At 36.6% G+C, this 24,566-nt stretch overlaps 1 protein-coding gene across 2 annotated transcripts in view; it reads left to right on the forward strand.

Annotated features, from left to right (window-relative positions):
* The window catches only part of LOC136038575 (DNA-directed RNA polymerase II subunit RPB1-like), an 89,492-nt gene that overhangs the window by 37,753 nt on the left and 27,173 nt on the right, over positions 1 to 24,566 (forward strand). For both annotated transcript variants that reach the window (XM_065721754.1, XM_065721755.1), the window contains exons 4-8: positions 731 to 886; positions 10,901 to 11,231; positions 14,079 to 14,243; positions 18,640 to 18,820; positions 23,446 to 23,578. In XM_065721754.1, coding sequence (XP_065577826.1) covers positions 731 to 886; positions 10,901 to 11,231; positions 14,079 to 14,243; positions 18,640 to 18,820; positions 23,446 to 23,578 — 966 coding nt within the window. The remainder of the gene's footprint in view (positions 1 to 730; positions 887 to 10,900; positions 11,232 to 14,078; positions 14,244 to 18,639; positions 18,821 to 23,445; positions 23,579 to 24,566) is intronic.

Below are 24,566 nucleotides of genomic sequence, written 5' to 3' on the forward strand. Positions count from 1 at the left end.
TGGGGGGCTGGGGGCCAGCCATTATGTACTTTCGCATACCCTTCCTGTTTACCTTCCCCAGTCACGCCACTGACCCCCGTCCCAAACTGAAGAATTGGGTACACTGGGATTCGAACCCGCGTCCTATCAGACAAAGGATCCCGAATTCAGCGAACCAATCTGTGGTGTAAGAATATGTCCTCATTCAAATGCCTTAATGTGGCAACAAAAGGAACAGTTTTCTTTTTTAATCAATTATTTTTGAAGGTATATTTACTATTAGATCCCTTGATTTAGATTTTTTGTTTAGGCCTATCTAAATGCATCTTTAAAGAGCATTGAAAAGAAAAACATTCATCGATCACACCGCATTCTTTTAGCTGGATTTTCTTTCAGTAAAAAAGTTCAGCTTGGCCTGGTTTAAGAACAAAAATGCAAGACCTACAAAAAGCTTGAAAAGCACCACTACAAAAGCTTGAGAAAAATATTAAGAAATCACAGCTGTGCTATCTATTCAAACATATGAATATAGTTGCTAATTTTAATTTCCGTTTAAATTTTAAATTGCAAACTATAGTTATAATACGATGCATCTGAAAAAAAGTATGCCTTTTTTAATTAAAGTATATTTTACTATTAGATCCCTTTCTGTCTTTTTTTTTGTCCAGTCTTTTTGTTCTATTATGAGATATTGTAAACGCCAAAATAGGCTCGCTTTTATGAAACTGAACTAATTTGTTTTTGATTTTAGAATAATCCAAAGATCAAAGAAGTAATTTTGAAAACCAAAGGACAGCCCCGAAAAAGACTAGCAGCTATTTATGACCTTTGCAAAGGTAAAAACATCTGCGAAGGCGGTGACGAAATGGACATGGCTAGGGATCAAGAAGACCTTAGTTTAAGCCAGGTAACAATTACAATTTTTAGTCATATATCTATTACTGGCATATGTATTACTTATATATCTGTTTTATTATATTGTTTCTTTTTAGTACTCAGGTATGTATAACAACCATAGATCTATTTAGCTGGTATTCCTATATTAAAAAGCTTAATTTTTTTTTAACACTCTTTTTAAAAGTTTCTTTTTTCGCTCTATGTAAATAAAACTGGAAATTGAGTATCATATTATCGTTGTTATTCCTTAGAGATTCTGTGGAATAAAAAAAAAAAAAGATGAAAATTACTGTTTAAAAATATGCCCTTTCTAAACTATAACTTCAACTTAGAAAGCAAAAGTATTAGCATGTAATCTCGCAACAAACACTTTTAATCTAGCATCAAAAATCGTGATTTCCTGTTTAAGCTACATATGGTTTTACTTAGCAAGAATAAAAAATGTACAAATAATGACAAAAGTCAAAATATTTTGACTTCATATTCAGAAGCCTTTTCAGTAGAAAAAAGAGAACCAAAAAATGGCTTTTGAGAGTTTTACCAGTTTTTGACATTTTCATTTCGTTTTGATGGCAATTGGTATTATTGGAAAATTGTTGTATTGGTTAATTTGAAAAATTGGAAAAAATGAGGTAGTTTTTAACTTACGAACGGGTGATCAGATCTTAATTAAATTTGATATTTAGAAGGATATCGTGTCTCAGAGCTCTTATTTTAAATCCCGACCGAATCTGGTGACATTGGGGGGAGTTGGAGGGGGAAACCTAAAATCTTGGGAAACGCTTAGAGTGGAGGGATCGGGATGAAACTTGGTGGAAAAACTAAGCACAAGTCCTAGATACATGATTGACATAACCGGAATAGATCTGCTCTCTTTTGGGGAGTTGGAGGGAGGGTTAATTCTAAAAAAAATAAAAAAATGAGGTATTTTTAACTTACGAGTGAGTGATTGGAAATTAATGAAATTTCATATTTGGAAGGACATCGTAACTCAGATCTCTTATTTTAAATCCCGACTGGATCCAGTGTCAATGGGAGGGGGGGGTCGGAAATTTTGGAAAACAGAGTGGAAATATCAGGATGAAACTTGGTGGGAAGAATAAGCACAAGTCTAAGATACGTGACTGAAATAACCGGACCGGATCCGCTCTCTTTGGGGGAGTTGGGGGGGGGGGGAGTGGTAATTCAGAAAAACTAGAAAAATGAGGTATTGGTGAAATGAAGTATTTGATATTTAGAAGAAACTTATGTCTCAGAGCTCTTATTTTAAATCCCGACCAGATAAAAAAATTTATCCGGTGACTTTGGGAGGAAATGAGTGTGGGGGGGGCCTAGATCCCCTCCAATTTTTTGGTCTCTTAGAAAGGGCGCTAGAACTTTTAATTTCCGTTAGAATGAGCCCATTCTCAACATTCTAGGAGCAGTAGGTCGATTAGATCACCCATGGGGAAAAGAAAAGAAAAACAAAACAAATAAACACGCACCCATGATCAGTCTTCTGGTAAAAAATACGAAATTCCACATTTTTGTAGATAGGAACTTGAAACTTCTACAGTATGGTTTTCGGATACGTTGAATGTGATGGTGTGATTTTCGTTAAGATACTATGATGTTTAGGGGTATGTTTCCTCCTATTTTCCAAAATAAGACAAAATTTCTAAGGCTCACAACTTTTGATAGGTACGACTAAATTTTATGAAACTTATATATTTAAAATCAGCATAAGAATCCAATTCTTGCGATGTATTCGTTACCACGAACTGTTTGTCCATAAAGATTGGATGATAGTTAGCCCTCCAATTTCTTCACCCCATAGTTAAAACGTCCAATAACTATTCATTTGGTGATGAAACGAACCCCTCCAGTTTCTGGGGAAAAGGCTGTAAGTTACAAAATTTAATTGTTTATGTATAGTATTTATCATTTGGAAGCATATAGACATTTTTTTTGGGGGGGGATTGGGAATTTTCCGCCTGATAAATTTTTTTTGGTGATTGTTTCTGGGGGTGAGCTTTCCAGGGAAAATGTTTACACTGGGGAAATTACCAGAATTCCTGCAAGAAATTCTTTTGCCACTTTACCTTTGCTGACTAAATTTAATTTATGGGATATTTTCCGGGGGAGATTTTAATCGTGATTGGAATTATCTGGTGGATTTTTCCACAGGATTGGGGGATCTTACATGGCAGAAATTCTCCATATGAGAGTTTTCCAGGGGAACAACTTTCACCTGTTATTGGGAGATTTTCCGGAATATTCTTTGGAGGGGTTTTTCTGACAAGAAAATATTTAAAACCAGACATCACTTAAAAAAATTTAGAGGGGCTACCTCATTGTCAGATAATGACAACATTCATTTATTTTTGTCTTAAAAAGGGATAGGATGGAGGACTTGCCTCTTCCTCGATTTTAAATGTGGATGGCCATGTTTGAGTTAGCTAATAGTGAAAGAATGTTTTTTTTTCAAGACCTATTTATATATTTAAGTAGTTCTAGCTAGCTCCCAGGTTCCCGTTACTTACTTTGAAGTGAGTATTATCTGCTCAACCGACAGGGGTGTGATGAAGAGGTTATCTTCACTCATTGTCGCCTGGTTTTGCTAAAATTATCTTTTCTGTGTCCAAATAGAATTGGGGAAGATGTTCTTTTTCTCTATATATCCAAATTTACGACAAAGAGAACATCTTCAAGAATGACAAACAAAGTGTAAAAAAAAAACAATTTTAATATCCATAACAACTTAAATTTTTCAAACTAATATAAAAAATATAGCATTTTGTTGTTATAACATTCTCATCCATACTTACAGCGTTTATTTATCAACTTTGCTCTTGGTGTTTTTTCTGGTCCCCGAACTTGTTTGTTTTTATTGAACTTTATCTGAGGTTGAGAACCTAGGCTACCAGTCCTTCTGGTATATTTTGCTCTATTTGGTTGATAATTTCTTCTAAAATTGCTGTGATTGAATTTTTTATCATTAGTCAATTTTGGTGTCTTCTTGTTAAACTCTTTGCCAGGCTTTTCTCTTACGTTGACATCAGGTCCAAGTCTTTCATAAATACTCTTTTTTTTGTAATTTGCTCGGCAATTTGTCCATTCTTTTCTCTATGTCTTTCAAGCCTTTGTCTAAGTCTTTCATATATGCTCAGTTCTTTCGTAATTGGTTTGGCAATTTGGACATCAATCAATAATCCTTCTGCTGATAAATCTACATCTGTTTTGCTTTGTTCTTGCTGATTCGGCGTTTCTTGGGTTGTAGCAATCTCAGCAGTATTCTTTGGTGCAAAACATGTACCATTTACCAAAGAATACACTGTCTTTGCCAAAAGTTCACTTTTCATTCTCAATGTAAACATCTGTTTTGCTCGTCCTTCTTCTTTGTGGCTTCTAAATGTATCGACACCATTATAAGTTTTGAAAGCTCTTAGCTTGAATATTTCATTTCGTATTTCCAGCATAAATTCTTCAAATGTAATATTTCCCATATTCTGATCTTTTTCTGTAAAGTACACTCCTATGCTTTCTAAAAGGACAAGTTCTTACAAGTTTTGACGTGTACAGCTCTAAAGTTATTTAATAACTGATACAAATTACAAATGAATTTCATTGCAATTTTTCTTGGCACCGCCTACTTTTGAAAGTTTTTCCAATTACTACGCAACAAGTGGAAACTCACCAGCTATAGCTGCTGGCTGTACAACCAAATCTCATTACGTCAGCAAATTCTTGGGGAATCTTTCGCCTGATTTTTAATTGTCATCTCAAAGTTTGGCTTAAGAAAATTTCTATCCAAGGGGCTATAAGTTGTTAATTTAATATCATCATATGAGTTTCACAAATAATATTTAATTCTGATCAGTGTTTACACTTCTGGGCTTCTAAGCTTGGAGACTTCAAATCTGAGACTACAATTTTAATATAACAGTACAATGTAAAAATGTATTAAGTAGATTTTTCACAAAAAGTGTTTTATCATCATTGAAGTTAGTTTTTTAGGGTTTCTTAGGCTATTGATTATAAATGTGATAATAAACTTTGAAATTTATAAGTCAAAATATGTTACTGCTTTTTATGGCACTTGGTATTAACCAAGTGACATTTAGGGATCGCAAATTCTGTCGGTCAGCCTGTCCTGGTTTTACTACTTAAGGCACTTCCAGGTAAGCTAGGACGATGAAATTTGGCAGGCGTATCAGGAACCAAACCAAATAAAATTAGAAATTGTCGTTTCCCCGATTCGACCATCTGGGGGGGGAGTGGGGGGACGGTTAAATCGAAAAAATTAGAAAAAAAGGGTACTTTTAACTTACGAACGGGTGATCGGATCTTAATGAAATTTGATGTTGGGAAGGATATCGTGTCTCAGAGCTCTTTATTTTAAATCCCGACCGGATCAGGTGACATTGGGGGGAGTTGGGGTGGGGAACCTAAAATCTTGGAAAACGCTTAGAGTGGAGGGATCAGGATGAAACTTGGTGGGAAAAATAAGCACAAGTCCTAGATACGTGATTGACATAACCGGAACGGATCCGCTCTCTTTGGGGGAGGTGGGGTGAGGGTTAATTCTGAAAAATGAGGTATTCTTAACTTATGAAGGAGCGGTCGGATCTTATTGAAATTTGATTTTTCGAAGGATATAGTGTCTCAGAGCTCTTATTTTCAATCCTGACCGTATCCAGTGACATTGGGGGGAGTTAGGGGGGCCTAAAATCTTGGAAAACGCTAACCGAAACTGATCCGCTCTCTTTGGGAAAGTTGGGGGGGGGGAGGATTAATTCGGAAAAATTAGAAAAAATGAGGTATTTTTAACTTACGATGGAGTAATCAGATCTTAATGAAATTTGATGTTTGGAAGGAAATCTTGTCTCAGAGCTCTTATTTTAAATTCCGACTGGATCCGATGAGATTGGGGGGAGTGGGGGGGGGGGGCTAAAATTTCGAAAAACGCTTAGAGTGGAAGGATCAGATGACACTTGGTGGGGAAAATAATCGCAAGTCCTAGATACGTGATTTACAAATAACCGGAACAGATCCGCTCTCTTTGGGGGAGTGGGGGGGGGGGTGAGAGGGCAAATTCTAAAACATAATAAAAATGAGGTATTTTTAACTTGCGAAGAAATGATCGGATCTTTATGAAATTTATATTTAGAAGGTCCTCGTAACTCAGATCTCTTATTTTAAATCTTTACTGGATCCAGTGTCATTGGGGGGGGGGGGCCCGGAAACCTTGGAAAAAGCTGAAAGCGGAGAGACGAGGCTGAAACTTGGTGGGAAGAATAAGCGCAAGTCAAGATAAGTAAACGACATAACCGGACCGTATCCGCTCTCTTTAGTGGAGTTCGGGGGGGGGGAGTAATTCGAAAAAATAAGAAAAAATAAGGTATTTGTAACTTACTAACGGGTGATCTGATCTTAATGAAATTTGATATTTAGAAGGATCTTGTGCTTTAGACCTCTTATTTTAATCCCGAACAGATCTGGTGACTTTGGGGGGATTTGGACCGGATCCGGTGACATTGGGGGGAGTTGGAGGGGGAAAACCTAAAATCTCGGAAAACGCATAGAGTGGAGGGATCTTGGTGGGAAAAATAACTACTAGTCCTAGATACGTGATTGACATAACTAGAACCGATCCCCTCTCTTTGGGGGAATTGGGGGGAGGTTTAATTCTAAAGAATTAGAAAAAATGAGGTATTAGGGGTATTTTTTTAATGAAATCTCATATTTAGAGGGACATTGTAACTCAGATCTCCTATTTTAAATCCTGACCGGATCATGTGTCATAGAGGGGAGTTGAGGGACGGAACCGGAAATCTTGGAAAACGCTTATAGTGGAGAGATCAGGATGAAACTTCGTGGGAAGAATAAGCACAAGTCCAAGATACGTGACTGACATAACTGGACCGGATCCGCTCTCTTTGGGGGAGTTGAGGGGGGGAGTAATTCGGAAAAATTTAGAAAAAATGAGGTATTTTCAACTTACGAACGGCTGATCAGATCTTAATGAAATTTGATATTTAGAAGGATCTTGTGCTTTAGACCTCTTAATTTAAATCCCGAACAGATCTGGTGACTTTGGGGGGATTTGGAGGGGGAAACAGGAAATCTTGGAAAACGTGAAAATTGAGGTATCTTTATCTTACGAATGAGGGATCAAATCTCAATGAAACTTGATATATAGAAAGATCTTATGTCTTAGAAGCTCAATTTTCAATTCGAATCGGATCCGGGGACATAGGGGTTGGAGGGGGGAAACAGAAATCTTGGAAACCGGAAATCTTGGAAAACGCTTAGAGTGGAGAGATCGGGGTGAAACCTAATGGGAAGGATAAGTATAAGTTCTAGATGCGTGATTAACATAATTGGAATGGATCCGCTCTCTTTTTTGGGGAGTTGGGTGGGGGGATTTCGGTGCTTCTGGATGTGCTAAACCGATGAAAATTGGTTGGCCTGTCAGGGACCTACACAAATTGACTTGATAACAGTCGTTTCCCCCGATTTGACCATCTGGGGGGCTGGAGGAAGAGGAAAAATTGAAAAAAAATGAGGTATTTTTAACTTGCGAATGGGTGATAAGATCTTAATGTAATTTGATGTTTAGAAGGACCTCATGTCTCAGAGCTCTGATTTTAAATCCCGACCGTATCTGGTGATATTGGGGGATTTGGATGGGGAAACGGGTAATCTTGGAAAACGCTTAGACGGGATGAAACTTGGTGGGTAGAATAAGTAAATGTCGTAGATACGTGATTGGCGCAACCGGACTGGATCCGCTCTCTTTGGGGGAGTTAGGAAAAATTAGAAAAAATGAGGTATTTTTAACTTACGAGTGGGTTATCGGATCTTAATGAATATTGATATTTAGAAGGACCTCGTGTCTCAGATCTCTTATTTTAAATCCCGACCGGCATTAAGCCTCGGATTTTCCTTTTAAATCAATCAATTGATTCTTAGAATTTTTCTAGAGCTCATGCCATATAAGCTCTTGGCTCTTCCGACCTCGTCACAAATGCCATATGAGCTCTTAGCTCATGCTAATTATTAAGAGTAGACAATACTCTTGAGAAGTTCTAAAACAAGGCATAAAAGATGTGTTTGAGAGGTTGAAATTGTTTTCCAAGATCGAGAGGTGTGAAATGTTGGCAATGTGGGAAAAATGTCTGGGGGTTTAGAGGGGTGATGCATTACACTTACAACATTAAAATATTTGAAACATGATGCGAGTGGGTTGTGTCATCTTTGGTGCCTGGGCATGGTTTTTTGTCCCTATCCAGTAACAACTTGAATGCGTCCAAACTGGTTGAGGTCACTGTTCTTTCACTAAGGGAGTTCGGACATATTGCAACATATTACCAAGTCGTTGCTTAGTGCATACTCGATTAGAAGTATTCCATTTTCGTCTATCTCCCACGTTATGTTGGCTCAGAAGCTCAGAACAGTACTGGAGGTTTGCACCAACTTTATTATTTAGATCGCCAACCACACAGAGTATAGCGTGCTGGAGAACATCTTTAGTGGCTATTTGCAGCATGTAGTAGAAAGCATTCTTCTCTTCATCACCTTCCTTAGTTGCTGACAGCTGATTACATGTTGGTTAGCAGCTGATGACATGGCATATTTTTGTATGATTTGATATGAAGCGGGCTGACATCAGGCGTTCACTAATTGGGTTCCAGTTTGTCATTGCTTTTTGTGCGAATGGTAACATCAGAATTCATACTCTATTGCAGTGGAGGAAAGGGTGACCGCTAGATGCCATAGTATATCCATCACCAAACTTTTCTAATCCATTTTCTGTCCTCTTATTCCACTGAGATCAAGTATACTTATGTAGTAATGTCTCGTTTCATTAAGATGTTGCTCTTTATTGGATATCTGGTTCGTCTTTCTTACGCTCCCATCTTTAGATTTTTTTGCCGTAAATGGGTCCGGAGGCATGCAGGGGTCGTTATTTTGGGAGATAATGTATTCGAGGCTATTGTAAACGTTTGTTTGCAGATTTGATTCTCTTGAGGGTTGCCCCTCAAGATTTCAGGTGTGGGTTCTAAGCTCCCAGCCCAACTCTCGCCATTTGCGGACTTGGGACCGTATTGACCCCCCCCCCAATCTTTTTGAGTCAAGGATTTTTACATGGTTGTGTTAATATTTATTTTGTCTTTATAAATGAAAATGTATGTTTAATTTATGTGCATGGAAATATCATTAATATGCTTATGCAGCGAGGAAGCATTAAATGTAAAAACCCAACAAAATAGAAAGAAAGCAAAGCAGTTATTAAAAGAAATATTTAAAAGGGAATGATTTATTATCCCATATTGACTATTTTTTGTTATTTATCTGTCAGATTTTTTTGCTTTAATAATTTTTTTTTAGGAACTTAGGGGGTAGAATATTAAAAATGAAAAAGAGGAAGGTTTTGGTTTCTACATGTCTTGAGCTTTGATTTCTAACCTGGGGCGCAGGTCCCGCTGGTGGTCATGGCTATATTTTGGAGGGTCGTGGGTGGGACATGGAACCTTCTGCTGACTATACTTTAGAACCTTAATTTTGAAGAAAAAAATTAAATGTTCAAATTTGAAATTTTGTATCAGAAATTGAACTATATCCGAGCAATTATCAAAAATCTGCTTTTTTCATTAGATTAAGTTAATTATAAGTTAAAAGTTTAATTAAAACCAAATCAACTGTAGTAAGTAATTCGGCCTACATCCCTTTCATAAATTTCATGTGGCTTCGGCTCAGAATTGTACTGCGTACCAATAACACTATTTTCGAACTTGCTTATATGGACAAAGTTAAAAGCAATATTTGGGGGGGGGGCTGAGATTCCTGTACACCAAATTTTTAAGACATTTCACCATGTCATTCGTAGTTTTGTATAATTTATGCGTTTCAATTACCTCTAGACAATTATTCAAATATCTTGTCATCAACAATACGAATCATTGCTGGTCAGTGCACTTGAATTGCTACTACTGCTACTACTACCACTAAAAGCTCGCTGCCTGAGGCCAACACAGCCACGCCCATTCCTCCATCCCCTCTATTTAAAGCCTCCCTCTTTTCACCTTCCTTCTTCCTTCTTTACGACACCCCCAATCCAACCGCAGGTGACCTTCTTTTCGTTTAGCCCTGTGTGGTCGGCCGAAAAGGACGATCTTTGGCAATCTGCCATAATTCATCCACAGAACATGCCCAAGCCATCTCAACATTTTTCTCATTATAGCTCTTTTACTTATCATTACTAGGTGTCTTTTTGCTATGTAGTAGAATTGTTTTAATGCCAGAGCTGTTAAGTTACTATTATTTTTTACTTTATTTATTCTTAAAATCAGCCTCTTACCAAATTGGTTTCAGAAATGGAAGACAAGCTCTTTGATAAATTATTTTATCCTGATTCCTCTCAGTTCGTCATGTTGATATTAGGTCTTCAAAGGTAAATTATATGTTTTTATTTACTAACAGTTTGTTTGAACAGCGAAAATACGCCTTAGGTTAATGTTGTGTAATCAACAGCCTCTGTCGGGAAAGGATTCACTTTAAACGGTAATTATTTTCTCCAAAGTTTTTCACTAAAAATTGCATATTAAATTACATACCCACATTTAGGCGTCTCAGTTTCTCCCCCCTCCCCCAATAGATAATTCTTTCTGTTTGGGTTTGAAAATACATTTTCTGGCATTTTCATAAAAAAAAATATCAAAAGATGAACGAAATAACACCCCCCCCCCCCAAAGGCACCTTTTTTGGAATTAGTATGGAAAAATGCCACTTTCGGTATTTTCATTGAAAAAAAAATGAAAAAAAACAACAATAAAATACCCCCCCTCCCCATCCTAAAGATATGAAATATATTTGCCTCGATCTTTGTTTTGTGGTTTGATACTTCTGTCCTCTGTGTAACTCCTCCTTCCCTTGCTACAAAATTACTATGCTATTTTTGGTGCATTACAATTCACGAAAATTCTATCTTAAAACAAAAATGCTTACCAATGTCCTTTATGTCTAAATGTTCATTTTTCAGGCCAAGAAAGTTGGTCACGGTGGCTGTGGTCGATATCAGCCAAAAATTCGTCGTATGGCCCTCGATTTGACCGCAGAATGGAAGCACGTCAATGAAGACTCACAGGAAAGGAAATTAACCTTGACCGCTGAACGTGTCTATGAAATATTTAAACACATTTCTGACGAGGAGTGTCACATCCTCGGGATGGATCCAAAATTTGCAAGACCTGATTGGATGATTTTGACTGTAATTCCTGTACCACCGCTAAATGTCCGGCCAACGGTTATTATGTTTGGATCTGCTAAGGGTCATGACGATTTGACTTACAAGCTAGGTGATATAATCAAAGGTAAGTGTGTCTACTATATTTGTTGGTTTGGCCTACTGTTTGGATTGTCCCATCATTACAATGAGGGGACAATTACAATAAAACTAAATTTACATAAAAAAATCTGATTATTTTTGTTAGAGGTCGTAGTGAACCACAGTTCCACCAAAATAGTTCCCTTTTTTGTAAACCATAACAATCGTCATATGAACGAAAAAGAAAAATATGAAAAAGAAGATGTTAAGAATAATACTTTACGATTTCAGATTTCGTTCCTTTTAATACTTATCAAGGTTTCCTTCGTACAAAGGAATCAGTTAAAAAAAGAAGAAGAAAACTTGTTAAGTTAAATATATATCACACACATGCAAAAGACTTCAGCTTTTCTTAGCAGAACCCTTGCAACATTTGAATTCGAGCCGCTCTTTACAGTAAACGACCATGTGTGACGTCGTTCATATGTTATATCAACTTGTATATGAAGATACAGTTTGGGTAAAAATTATATTTTATTTCTAATAATACATTTCAAATAGTATTTCAATATATATTTCTATATTTCATATATAGATATATATATAGATATAATATATAGATATATTCCTATATATCTATATTTCAAATAGTTTATTTGCTACTTACAAAAAGCACATAGATATTGCAATTTTCTTTCCAATGAGCCGGCCTAAATATCTCTCCAGGATGGTTCAAGGTTAGGTTCAGGTTCACCACTATTGGCGGCCAAAAAAAGTAGAAAGAAGAAGGAGGATGATAAAAAAGGAGACTAGTGGCGGCTAAAAAAAGTAGAAAGGAGAAGGAAAAGGAAGATAATAAAAAAAGGAGACTAGTGGCGGCTAAAAAAGTAGAAAGGAGAAGGAGATAATAAGAAAAAGGAGACTAGTGGCGGCTAAAAAAAGGAGAAAGGAGAAGAAGGAGGATAATAAAAAAGAAGACTAGTGGCGGCTAAAAAAAAGTATAAAGGAGAAAAAGAAAGAGGATAATAAAAAAAAAGAGACACATTGCTGGTTACCATGCGAAAGTGATTTTTGTTTTTGCTCAAGATGGGGGACTTTTAACTCTACTAAGTGGGGTTTCTAAGTGATGTACGACCTAGAGTCAGTGCAAAAAGGGCAGCTAGGATTATCCTGGGCTCTAGAGATATTCCTTTCTAAGAAGCATTCATTACACTAAATATTCAGTGCCTAGAACGTCATGAGGTTTGGAAAAACATTGCTTTTAGACCCAACCCATTCAGACATCTTACCCGCAGACGGTCTGCCTGACAGCAGAACCAGACAAGTTCAAACTGATTTCTATATGGACAAACCGATATTGTAATTCATTGCGCCCTTTTTAAATCTATGTTTAACAGTGCACAATTTTTGTTTTTAATGTTTTTGCAACCGCAAATTAGCCGAGAGCTACGAAAGTTTTTTAATAAACCGTTCTCTCTCTCTTTCTGATTATTGATATTCCAGTGTTGCAGTTTCCATTTCGGTCTGACATTATTTTACAGGGTTTTAGGTTTTTTTTTAAATTCCCAGATTTTTCTGCGATAAATTTTTGCCATTGTTTATGTTCGACTGGATCTCTGAAACTGAAATCTTCACTTTCGGAAGACGACGTTAGTGCAAGCAATTTGGCTATTGCCGAGGTCATTTTAAGACTAAGTCATTTTAAGACGAGATCACGTTTAAGACTAAGAATGCTTTAGACTAGACTTTAGACTTAATAGTCTAAGTAGTCTTTAGACTACTTTTTTAGAGTAGTCTTTAGATGAGGAGGCAAGCTATACTTCAATATTGAATCTGTTATTCGTTTATGACTAGAATCGAAATATAAACGAAATTGATACTCTGATACAGGCACAATAATAACACAATTCGGAAAATGACAAATGAAACGAAAAACAAAATGTATAACATTGTGCAGGAAAATTAATTAAACAAAAGATACAATTCTGCCTTAACTTGAAACACTATGGGTGTCTATTAATTTGTTCGTTATATCCTTCAATGCAACTGCTAATGGCAGCGTTAGGGTCAAGGATACTAGTGGCCCATCTCTAGGTGGCCCTAGTGGCCCAAGAAAGCATGAGGAGATAACATTCCTTCCTTCTTAACGCCCCAGAACCTCATTGGGTTTGAGACTGCTTCCTCAACTTGACATATATGCAATCCATAGTCTGCCAAAAACCGAGTAGCTTATTGTGTACCAGTTTATATTGGTAATTTTTTTGTTAAAGATAATTTTCATAATAATTTAACAGAGGATGTATAACATAGGAAGGAGCAACATTATTATTATCATTAGCAATATCATCATTCGGATCAACCGTCAAAACAAGGGGAGATCAATACTTATATACAGTGGTGTAATTTCGTCAAAATCCTGGGGGTAGGGCAAAGTTGAAGCCTATTTTCCCAAATAAAGCAAAAATGACAGTGTAAATTGAAAAGTGAGGCATATAGTACCATAAAGGTAAAGATATACAAAATAAATTTGACCCCTTTCTGTGAATACTTGAATTATCCAGGCTTGTCTTAGTTTTTACAATATTTTTGAAGAAACTAAATTTCAGCTGAGGGAAGGGGGAACCGAGCTCTGGCAGGGGCAGTCCCCCCTGCCCCATAGCAAATTAAGCCCCTGTTTATGTTCAGTATGCTTCATTAAAGTGCTCTACATTGCATTTAAAATTAATTGAATGTAATACTTAGCTTAAAATTAACGTATTAGAATTACTATTTGTATCAATAGTCAAAACAGGAAGAGATCAATACATCTCAACAAAATTTTTTACTATAATGCTTAAAAAAAAATGGTGGACCACATGTTTAAAGGAAGGCTTTTATTTCTTTCTTGTTTCAGCTAACAACGAACTTATTAGAAATGAAGAATCTGGTGCTGCAGCTCATATTATTCACGAGAATATTCGAATGTTGCAGTTTCACGTGGCAACTATGGTTGATAATGACATGCCAGGTTTGCAACGAGCCATGCAAAAATCGGGAAGGCCCGTCAAATCCATAAAATGTAGGTGAATTTATTTAACACCTTTTATTTATTCTTGATCGCTCTTTTTGTAGAAAAGCATGTAGTAACATAAAGGATGACGTTTTTAGGTGGCGGAAGGGGGGCATCGTGAGTGCCGTCAGGGGCTGTTTATGGTTGTGAACTGTAAATAAGAAGCGAATCCTGCAAAGTGTAATACAAATTCTTTAAAAAGGAGCTTTGATAACATCATACACATTAAAGGAATCGGCTTTAATTGTAATTTTAAAAAATCAAACAAACAGAAAATAAATAAAAGAACCAAGTTTTTTCATCTGAAAGTAAAGAGCGGCGTTCAAACTTTCAGTGAATAGAGATTGTTGCACTAAAGTTAGAGTTTTTGTCCTAATTTTTAAGAACGATTGCTCAAATGCAAGGGCTATTGGATTGGGATAGGAAGAATTTTTAAGACAATATAATAGAGCGATGTTCAATAACCTCTCTTCGTTTTAAGTTTTATTGTCTATCTTCTCTTTCATGGGGTGATTTATATGAGAATACGATGAACTTGGATAGATTTTGGGACCCCTTCTCTCCTCCATATTCGCTGTAGTTCTAGTTCTACATATTTTCATTAATGTTTTTCTGCAATTATATGAATTTAATTTACTGTTTTATTCGGAAATCGGTGACATTAAATATGAAAGCTTACCTTAGCTTCCTATCTTATTTTTTATTGCTTTGTACTTCATGGCTTGATTGATGGCTCTGATTGTATGAATACCAAAAATGCTTCTAATGTGCTGTCGTATTTCTTTAAAATTTATTTCACTATCTATATGCTCGTATCTAGCTGAGCCCCGGGTTCAATCCTTGCTGCAGCAAGGTAAGGTGACAAGCCTGCTACTTGTCCCTGTAAAAAACACTCAGCAACTGAAACGTCGACTCGACACCCTATGTGCCAGCAATGGCTCAGGAGGATCTTTATCCTTTTTATGGCACTTGGTATTAACCAAGTGACATATAGCAATCGCTAATTCTGTCGGTCCCAGTTTTGCTACTTTAGGCACTTCCAGGTAAGCTAGGATGATGAAATTTGGCAGGCATATCAGGGACGGGACCAGATTAAATTACATCGTTTTCCCAAATTGACCATCTGGGGAGGGGGGGGGAGTGGAGGGGCCGGTTAATTTGGAAAAATAAAAGTATTTTTAACTTACGAACTGTTGATCAGATCTTAATGAAATTTGATGTTTGGAAGGATATCGTGTCTCAGAGCTGTTATTTTAAATTCCGACAGGATCTGGTGACATTGGGGGGGGGGGATATGGGAGGGGGAAACCAAAAATCTTGGAAAACACTTAGAGTGGAGGGATCAGGATGAAACTTGGTGGGAAAAATAAGCACAAGTCCTAAATACACGATTGACATAACCGGAACGGATCCGCTCTCTTTGGGGCAGTTGGGGGGGAGGGGTTATTTCTGAAAAATTAGAAAAAATGAGGTATTTTTAACTTACGAACGGGTGATCGGATCTCAATGAAATTTGATATTTAGAAGAATATCGTGTCTCAGAGCTCTTATCTTCAATCCCGACCGGTTCTGGTGACATTGGGGGGGGGGGGAGTTGGGAGGGGGAAACCTAAAACTTGGAAAACACTTAGAGTGGAGGGATCGGGATGAAACTTAGTGGGAAAAATAAGCACAAGTCCTAGATACATGATTGACATAACCGGAACGGATCCGCTCTCTTTGGGGTAGTTGGGGGGAGGGGTTAATTCTGAAAAATTAGAAAAATGAGGTATTTTTAACTTACGAACGGATGATCGGATCTCAGTGAAATTTAATATTTAGAAGGATATCGTGTCTCAAAGCTCTTATTTTAAATCCTGACCGGATCTGGTGACATTGGGAGAAGTTTGGGGTGGGGGAACCTAAAATAATGGAAAACGCTTAGATTGGAGGGATCGGGATGAAACTTGGCGGGAAAAATAAGCAGAAGTCTTACGTACGTGATTTACATGATTGGAACGGATCCGCTTTATTGGGGGGGGGGGGTAATTCTGAAAAATAAGAAAAAATGACGGATCTTTAACTTACGAAGGAGTGATCGGATCTTCATGAATCTTCATATTTAGAAGGATCTTCATGAATCTTCATATTTAGAAGGACCTCGTAACTCAGATCTCTTATTTTAAATCTCAACCGGATCAAGCGTAATTGGGGGGGGGGGTAGTTGGGGGGGACCGGAAATCTTAGAAAATACTTAAAGCGGTGAGATCAGGATGAAACTGGATGGGAAGAATAGAAATCTGTCTAAGATACGTGACTGACATAACCGGACCGGATCTGCTCTCTTTGGTGGAATTGGGGGGGGGGGGGTAATGTTGAAAATTTAGGTATTTGTAACTTACGAAAGGGCGACCAGATCTTAATGAAATTTGATATTTAGAAGGATCTTGTGCTTTAAAGTTCTAATTTTAAATTCCGACCAGATCCTTTGACATTGGGGGGAGTTGGAGGGAAAAACCGGAAATCTTCGGAAAACGTGAAAATTGGGGTATTTTTATCTTACGAATAGATGATCGGGTCTTAATGAAATTTGATTTTTAGAAGAAATTCATGTCTCAGAGCTCTTATTTCAAATCCCGACCAGATCTTTTGACATTGCGGGGAGTTGGAGGGGAAATCTTGGAAAAACACTTGGAGTGGAGGAATCGGGATGAAGCTTGGTGGATAGAATAAACAAATGTCCTTGATACGTGATTGACATAATCGTACTGGATTCGCTGGCTTTGGGGGAGTTGGGGGCAGGGGTTCAGTGATTTGGCGAGTTTGGTGCTTCTGGACGTGCTAGGACGATGAAAATTGGTAGGCGTGTTAGGGAGCTGCACAACTTGACTTGATAAAGTCGTTTTCCCATTTTCGACCATCTGGGGGGCTAAAGGGAGAGGAAAAATGAGAAAAAGTTTGGTATTTATAACTTACGAGTGGGTGATCGGATCTTAATGAATTTTGATATTTAGAAGGACATCGTGACTCAGAGCTCTTATTTTAATTCCTGACAGGCATTAAGTCTCTTATTTTCCTTTTTAAATCAATCTATTGTTTTATAGAATTTTGTTAGAGCTCATACCATATGATCTCTTGGCTCTTAGCTGTTCTCCCCTCGTCACAAGTGCCATATGAGCTCTTAGCTTTTGTTTATCTAGCTGAGACAGCTTTATTTAGCGTGATTTGGTGTCTAGTAGTTAAAGATCTTAGATCTCAATCGAAAGTAAATCGTATAAACATTGTTTTGTTTACCTGAATTCAGTTCAATAAATTTATAGTACGTCATGAAAAACGCCAAAACGCTATTTTAACTTCTTTTACTATATTGCGTAAAGATTTACCCTTGACTTATTCCAATATTTTATCTTATTTATATAAATGGAAAGACAGTGTGGTTTGATGCATTATTTACATAGCTAGTTAGTACAGGTTCATGATTTCAATTCAAATCAACTTTTGTAGCAAATCTACGTTATTTTTCATAGCCCAAAATAAATAAGATAATCCTACAACTGTTCATTCATTGAAAAAAAAAAAAATGCGGCATTTAGGAATTTACTATAGTCGTTTTAACAGCACTTAGATCATACCCCCATCGCCCTAAATTTTTATGATGCGACATAAAGGTAAGGGCCTCCATCTCAAGGATCAATGTTGCAGCGTTAAAACATTTTCTTTATTCCTTTTTTACTTTCAAAAATCTGCGTTTTTCAATCTCTTTATTTTACTTATATGTTTAGCCAGGTTTACTAGTATGTTAGCTTTCCATGCTGCTGACAAGTTTCAAGTTTATTTTAGTACGTAAGAAGCTTCTACTCTTTCCCCCTGCATTTAAACTTTATTAAACTTTGTCTATGCTCGTATTTACAGAAGATGTTTAAAAATGAACAAATAGGCAAGATTGTTTTTTTTTTCTTGGACCGCGGTTTTTTGTGTCTTTGTTTTCCTTTTATCTCCTCTTAGGCCAGCTTTTATTTTCATCAAGATTTCTGTTCTGCTAACAGGTTTGAGATTGGATGAATACCAAATAAAAGCTTCTGCTACGCTTGTATTGACTAAATGTGTATAAACTAGTTTTTTGTTTTCAGAGCGTGTTTGTTGTTGTTTTTTTTTGTACTGTTTAGGCCAGATAGTGATGTTTTCCTATTAATAAAGACTAGAGATTTTTTTCAATATTTTTCTGCTGTTATTTTAAAAGTTTGTCTTTTATTTATTTGTTGTTCCCATTTTTATTTTCTATGTCTGAATTATTTAGCTTACTCAGAAAAAACAGCATCATTAAATATCCTTTGCATGCCATATTTAGCGACAGGCTATAGTTGGGATTAACTATATCATTTTAGTATAATTGAAGAAGAAAATGATTTCTTTTCATTCGTTTCAGCCCGTCTGAAAGGCAAAGAAGGAAGAATTCGTGGTAATCTTATGGGCAAGCGTGTTGACTTTTCAGCGCGTACTGTCATTACCCCTGATCCGAATTTGAGAATTGATCAAGTTGGTGTCCCAAGGTCGATAGCACAAAACCTCACGTTTCCTGAGATGGTAACTCCCTTGAATCATGCCAAGTAAGTTTATATAATTAGTTGGTTGTTTTTATATTTCTTTTTTTGCTATTGATTTATTTAATTTTTATTCTTTGATTCTAATTTGTTTAATCTCTTTATTGCTACTTGTTACACTTTTAATCTCTGTTTCTTTTTTTCTTTCTAATTTTTGTATTCTTATGCGAACAGTAAATTGATATAAATAGTTAGTTTTAGTATATTTCTTTCGTTGCTTTTTATTTTATTTATTTTTCACCCACACGATACATAAAGTAAATATGACGGAGTAGGAATGAATTTAAAAAAAAAAACAAAGAGAAAAACAAATACACACACAAAATCAACGAAAGAAACGGATAAGACGGTGGTAGGGGATAGGCGCCCAGAAGCTGTACTGGAGAGTTTTCTGTGTAGAATCTCCAACTTTAAAATTATATCAAGAATCGAAAATGTACGAACAAGAATCCGGTTTTTGTCCAAGGTGGAAGATACAAAAGAAATTTTCAAAATTTGAAATATCCAGATTCTTTTTAAATTACCATTATTAAGAAGGGGGAAAAGACCTGAAGATCACAGAAAGTAGAATAAAGTTTGGCTAGCGCATGTCTGTTATACTTCCTCTGTTTACATCAATCTTTGCATAGCCAATCTGGATCTTTTTACTTATATCACAAACAGTAGGCTGACGTAAGCTCGAAAGATTTTTAGTAATAGAGATACCAAGCCAACGAATACAATCAACAAGAGGTGAATGAAGTTATTACGGTGAAGGGGAGTAGCAGTAGTACAGTTATAGGACACAAATCACATTTTTCTATATTAAGTGAAAGGCCAATATCAAAGAAAGCATCAGAAACTATAGAGACCATTTGGGAAAGACCCTCTAGGAACGGCTAATCAGAAGCAAATTGTCAGCATACGCAAGAAAGAAACATCCGCAAGACCAGAAAGGTATGTACCTGACATCTTACCAACGCACTAGAAATACAAATCTTAAAAAGCGTAGGGGACAGTACGCTTGAAGTAGATAGACATATTTGGTAAAGAAGCTGAAGGTGAGGCATAAGGGGGGGGGGTGCAATCAACCGGCAAATGTATTTTAGGAATACCATCATTATCTATTGAATCAGATTTTAAACTTTTCACAGTATCAATTACGGAAGAAAAAGATATGGGCACTATATGGCGATGCGAAAGCGTTGTACTGAAAAGGAGGGTAAGAGGCGAGTATATACAGAATGCACTGAATAGTTAATCACCGAAAAAATCGAAGAATAATGTTTATACCAAGCTGAAGGGGGAAGGCAGTTACTTGTCATAGTATGATCATTTAACTTATCAGAATTGATCACTTTTCGCCAATCTTTCCTACTCACAGGAAAACCCATACCACGGTAACGTGCCGACCTCAGATAACGCTTATATTCGGTTTTAGTTTTACGTTAGAAATCAACCACACACCCAAAAACTTGGCCGACCACATTCATTCCATATCTGGAGCCATAGTTTTGCTTTATTTTTTATTGACTTTAAACAAGGGTCCATTGACCAGATAGGTTTTTTTGTTCTTTTACGAATACGTCGCCGAGGTACTGCAGCTTCTTTTGCCTTTTTCATACACGTCAGAAGTTGGTTATAATAACAGTCAATATCGGCTTTACCATTCGTAGGTATCTGGCACTGAAGAAGATGATATGGATACGTGCCATACGGCACGTATGGTAGAAAGAAGGGCTGTCAAAGTAGAGATGTAGTGCGGTATATTGGCTTTGCTACAGTTGCTTTTTTCAAACCACTTCGATTTTTCTCGCAAGCAATTGGTTTTCGATAAATCAATATCCATTGTAAATGTCGCTGAAATTGGCATGTGTTCAGTATTTTGCTCGTTAACATGGACAGAAGCAGAATAAGAGATAATACCAGGCGAGCAAATAATGTGGTCAATATCACTTGTACTTCCAGAGTGATGAACATACGAAAATTTGCGGGATTTGGACACAATGCGGTACGATGGAAGACACTCAAAAAGAGAGTCACTTCTCACAGAAGATCGATTATATCAGTATCAAGGTCCCCAATTATTATATACTTTGGAGAGTTTGACACTACCTGATTCGTAATATTCTTCAGCAGACCACAAGCCTTTGCGAATTTAGTCAGGATCTGATCGAATATCCTTCATATTGGAGATAAGAGTTTATAAATACCATACTGCCAACACGCATAGCCAAAAAAATTCTTTGGAGTAGAAGAGTACTGGGGAGGTCTAGATGAATGTCCCGTCTAAAGACACAGGCTAATCCACCGGAAGGGTGACCGCCAGTAACTTTTGCTGGACTCAGGAACGCAGTATGATGCTGACTTCGACGCAAAAAATTCAAACTTGAAGCTGTGAGAAGATGCTCCTGGAGACATACCAAATCGTAGGAACCGTACAACTCATCAATAATAAAATCCTTATCTTTGGTGCCATTCATATTAAACGAAATAACTGAGACTGATGCACTCATGGTTGAAAGGTGGAGTTGCACTTCCGATTCTTAATAACAGGGCAGGAAAAGCTATAGGAAGGATGTTTCTGGCTACAGTTTGCGCAGTTGGGATCGGCAATGCATGGCTCATCTTTTGTTGATATGTGCGGCCCTCCACAAGGAGCACATTTCGGGAGAACGCTGGGACAGGAGTTCTGCAGATGGTCTAGTGATCGGCATTTAAAACAGCATTCGGGTAGGTCTTAAAACTCGTAAACAGGAAAAATTTTATAACCCACCCTGAGGCCATACTTGAAAAACATTGATTGAGCAAAAGAATACAAAAATTTGAGTTTCACAGACTTAGATAGGTCCAATCTTTTAGCATCTTTGATACCGTGTTGACTTCCAAGTACCGTAATATCAACATCGGCAGGAATATTACGTGGTATTCCAAAAAACCGCTTGGAGACCACTTTTGTTGTAGTATCGGAGATTACATTCTGGATTGACGAGCAGAAGTCCTCCGTAGCAGACTTGTCCATATTGATACACCACTTGTCATTGATGGGCTTTTCGCTACGTATTAGTTCATGTCCAGTAATTTGGTCTATAGTAGCTTTTCGCTTAAGAGGTCAGATAAGACTTCCGGCACCTTTGAGGCGATAGCAGTTGCATGTGAATCTAGCACTGAAGTCGGCTTGGCTAATTGTGGGAAGCTTAATTCTTGTCAAGTTTTGAAGACATTCCCAAAACAACTTGATGTAGCTCATTAAATTTTGAGAATAGAGAGGTGTAGGCAGTGGCAGGGAGGCATGGTGCTTCCGTAGGACGAATTATGACAAATGTTAGAACAGCAGTTTCAGTCTCGTCATGAGATCTCAATAGAGTATTTATGTCGCTGAAATGGCTAACCAGTGCATTATTTTCCTTCCGAAAAGGGCAATCTTCATGACCCGGACAAAGCTGCCACAATAACGTCTTTGCCACCTTGACCGAATTAGAGTAAAAACATTTTGTGCTGATCCTAATTTATTTTTTTTTCTCCTTTTAGATATATAGACTTTCAATCTGTGTTTTCTTACTCACATGGAGTTCCCTTGATATAACATTTTACACTGGTCCTAATTTAATTTTATTTTTTCTTTTATCCATTTAGATATATTGGCTTTCATTAAAGAGAAAATTGAAAAGAACTTCAACGAAAAAAGTCTTGCATGCATTCCTCTTAAGGCTGTATCCAGTGTATTTGTTCGAGGGGGTGGGGCTACAAAACTTATAAAAAACCCATCAACAATTTGTTTAAATGGATTTTTGTTACGTTTTTTCGAGGTGAACAAACAATTTTTTTTGGGGGGGGGGGGGGCAAACTCTAACCCTCCCATTGATACGGCCTTGGAACCTGTTGAAAGAATCTGCCTATTCCTAAGCTGTAGTAAGTAAATTATGGAAAAAAGGTGCTATATCTCTTGTAGTTTAATAGTGAATCTTTTGTTTTGGGTTTCGTTTAGAAACTGTACTACTGAGATTAATTTGAACTAAAATTAAAAATGTAACCAAAGATATTAAAAAAGTAGATAGAATTATGATAGGTATCAGACGTAAGTTTGACGGAGATTCATTTTAAGCTAATGTGTAGTTTTTGAGATATTTTCAGAAACGATAAAACTTACGTTAACGCTAAAAATCGCCCTGAAAATGGGGCAAAATGATAGTATAATAAAGAAAATATTGAGCTTCTTTACTCCTTCAAACTATTTGACCATTATAAAAAATATTTTTGCTGCAATGAAACTCAACTACTTCACTGTTATATTTTACTGTCAATTTTATATTTACGGTCGATTTTACTGGTAGGAGTTCACTTTATACATTATTGAAGATTCTTGAAACTTTTGAATAATAATTGGATATTTTAGAACATCTATTTACTCTGATTAGTTTGTAATATGGCCATGCTCAGGGTTGCCACACATTGAGGAAAAATCACTAGATTTTAGTGTTTTTTTGGTTGATTTAGTGATTTTCTTCTGTAATCTAATGATTTATGTGCTGATTTAGTGATTTTTTTTTGTGTTTAGGCAATATAAAAGGTCACTAAATAGTGATAAATCATTAGGGGTGGTAATCCTGGCTGTGGTATTAGGTTTGAATTAATTAATAAATTAATTTTAGGCTGACGGAATTAGTTCAACGAGGTAATTCCCAGTATCCTGGAGCAAAGTATATTATTCGGGAAAATGGAGAACGAATTGATCTTAGATATCACCCTAAGACTACAGACCTTCATTTACAATTCGGTTATAAGGTAAAGTAAAAAGTTTTAGAGTCTTCATTTTGGTTTGCTTTGTATAATATTTCTTATTAGATTATAAATTTGGAAGATCTGAATACATTACCCAAAATCAATATCTACGGGCTTAGAAGAAGGCTTGTGAATTACAAACCAGATACTTTCTAGTGAAGTCATTCAATAATTCATGTATATTACTCCAATAAAAACGAATCTAAAAAACCTATCATCCCTCCCCTCCCCACCCCGCTAGCACATATTAAATCGTTATCCCCTCGGGAATGGTCGTATTGTTTTTGGCATTAATGACGCACGCAAAGTTACTAAAGATCACAAATACTGAACAGGTGAAGGAAAAGAGATGGAACTAGAAGTGACAAAAATCACATTGAATTCCAAACTAAAATGTGACTTAAAACTAAAGAATAAAACGATAATTATACTATTGCGTAACTTGAATATTCTGGAAATTATAATAGAATAAGGAATGGGTTATTTTAGCGTGTGTAAAGGATACAAAAGAAGGAAAATCTGTGGCTAAGAGACATGGGCCAACAAACACTACAACGGTTCCAAATGAAAATGACGAAATCTGCTGTGAGGGTAAATGCGACAGGGATGATCACATCGAATTGTAAGTTAAATGTGAGGTAAGATGAGAAGCAATAGTGAAAATTACTGTGAGTCTCGGAAGAAAATCAAATTTCATAAAATGGATGATTCTTTGTTATATTGACAGGAAGGTGAACTAGAATTCACGCCAGAAGAGTCATTGAATGTTGTTGTCCCAATAATCTTATCGGCCGGTGTTCATAATTTTTAAAGCTGAGAACTAGAGAGGTCTGCAGTTTATACACTTCATTAATAATGATCTTCCAAGCTCAAAGGTTTTGACAACAATTGGAAAATAAGGTGCTTACAAGTGTTCAATGAGTATATTTTTTGCACTCGGACAAGGTTTTGAATTTGCACTTGAAAAAATCTGAACTCGTAAGGTCAGACA

This window comes from Artemia franciscana, chromosome 18 (assembly GCF_032884065.1).
Source record: "Artemia franciscana chromosome 18, ASM3288406v1, whole genome shotgun sequence".
In the NCBI taxonomy this organism is placed as follows: Eukaryota; Metazoa; Arthropoda; class Branchiopoda; order Anostraca; family Artemiidae; genus Artemia; species Artemia franciscana.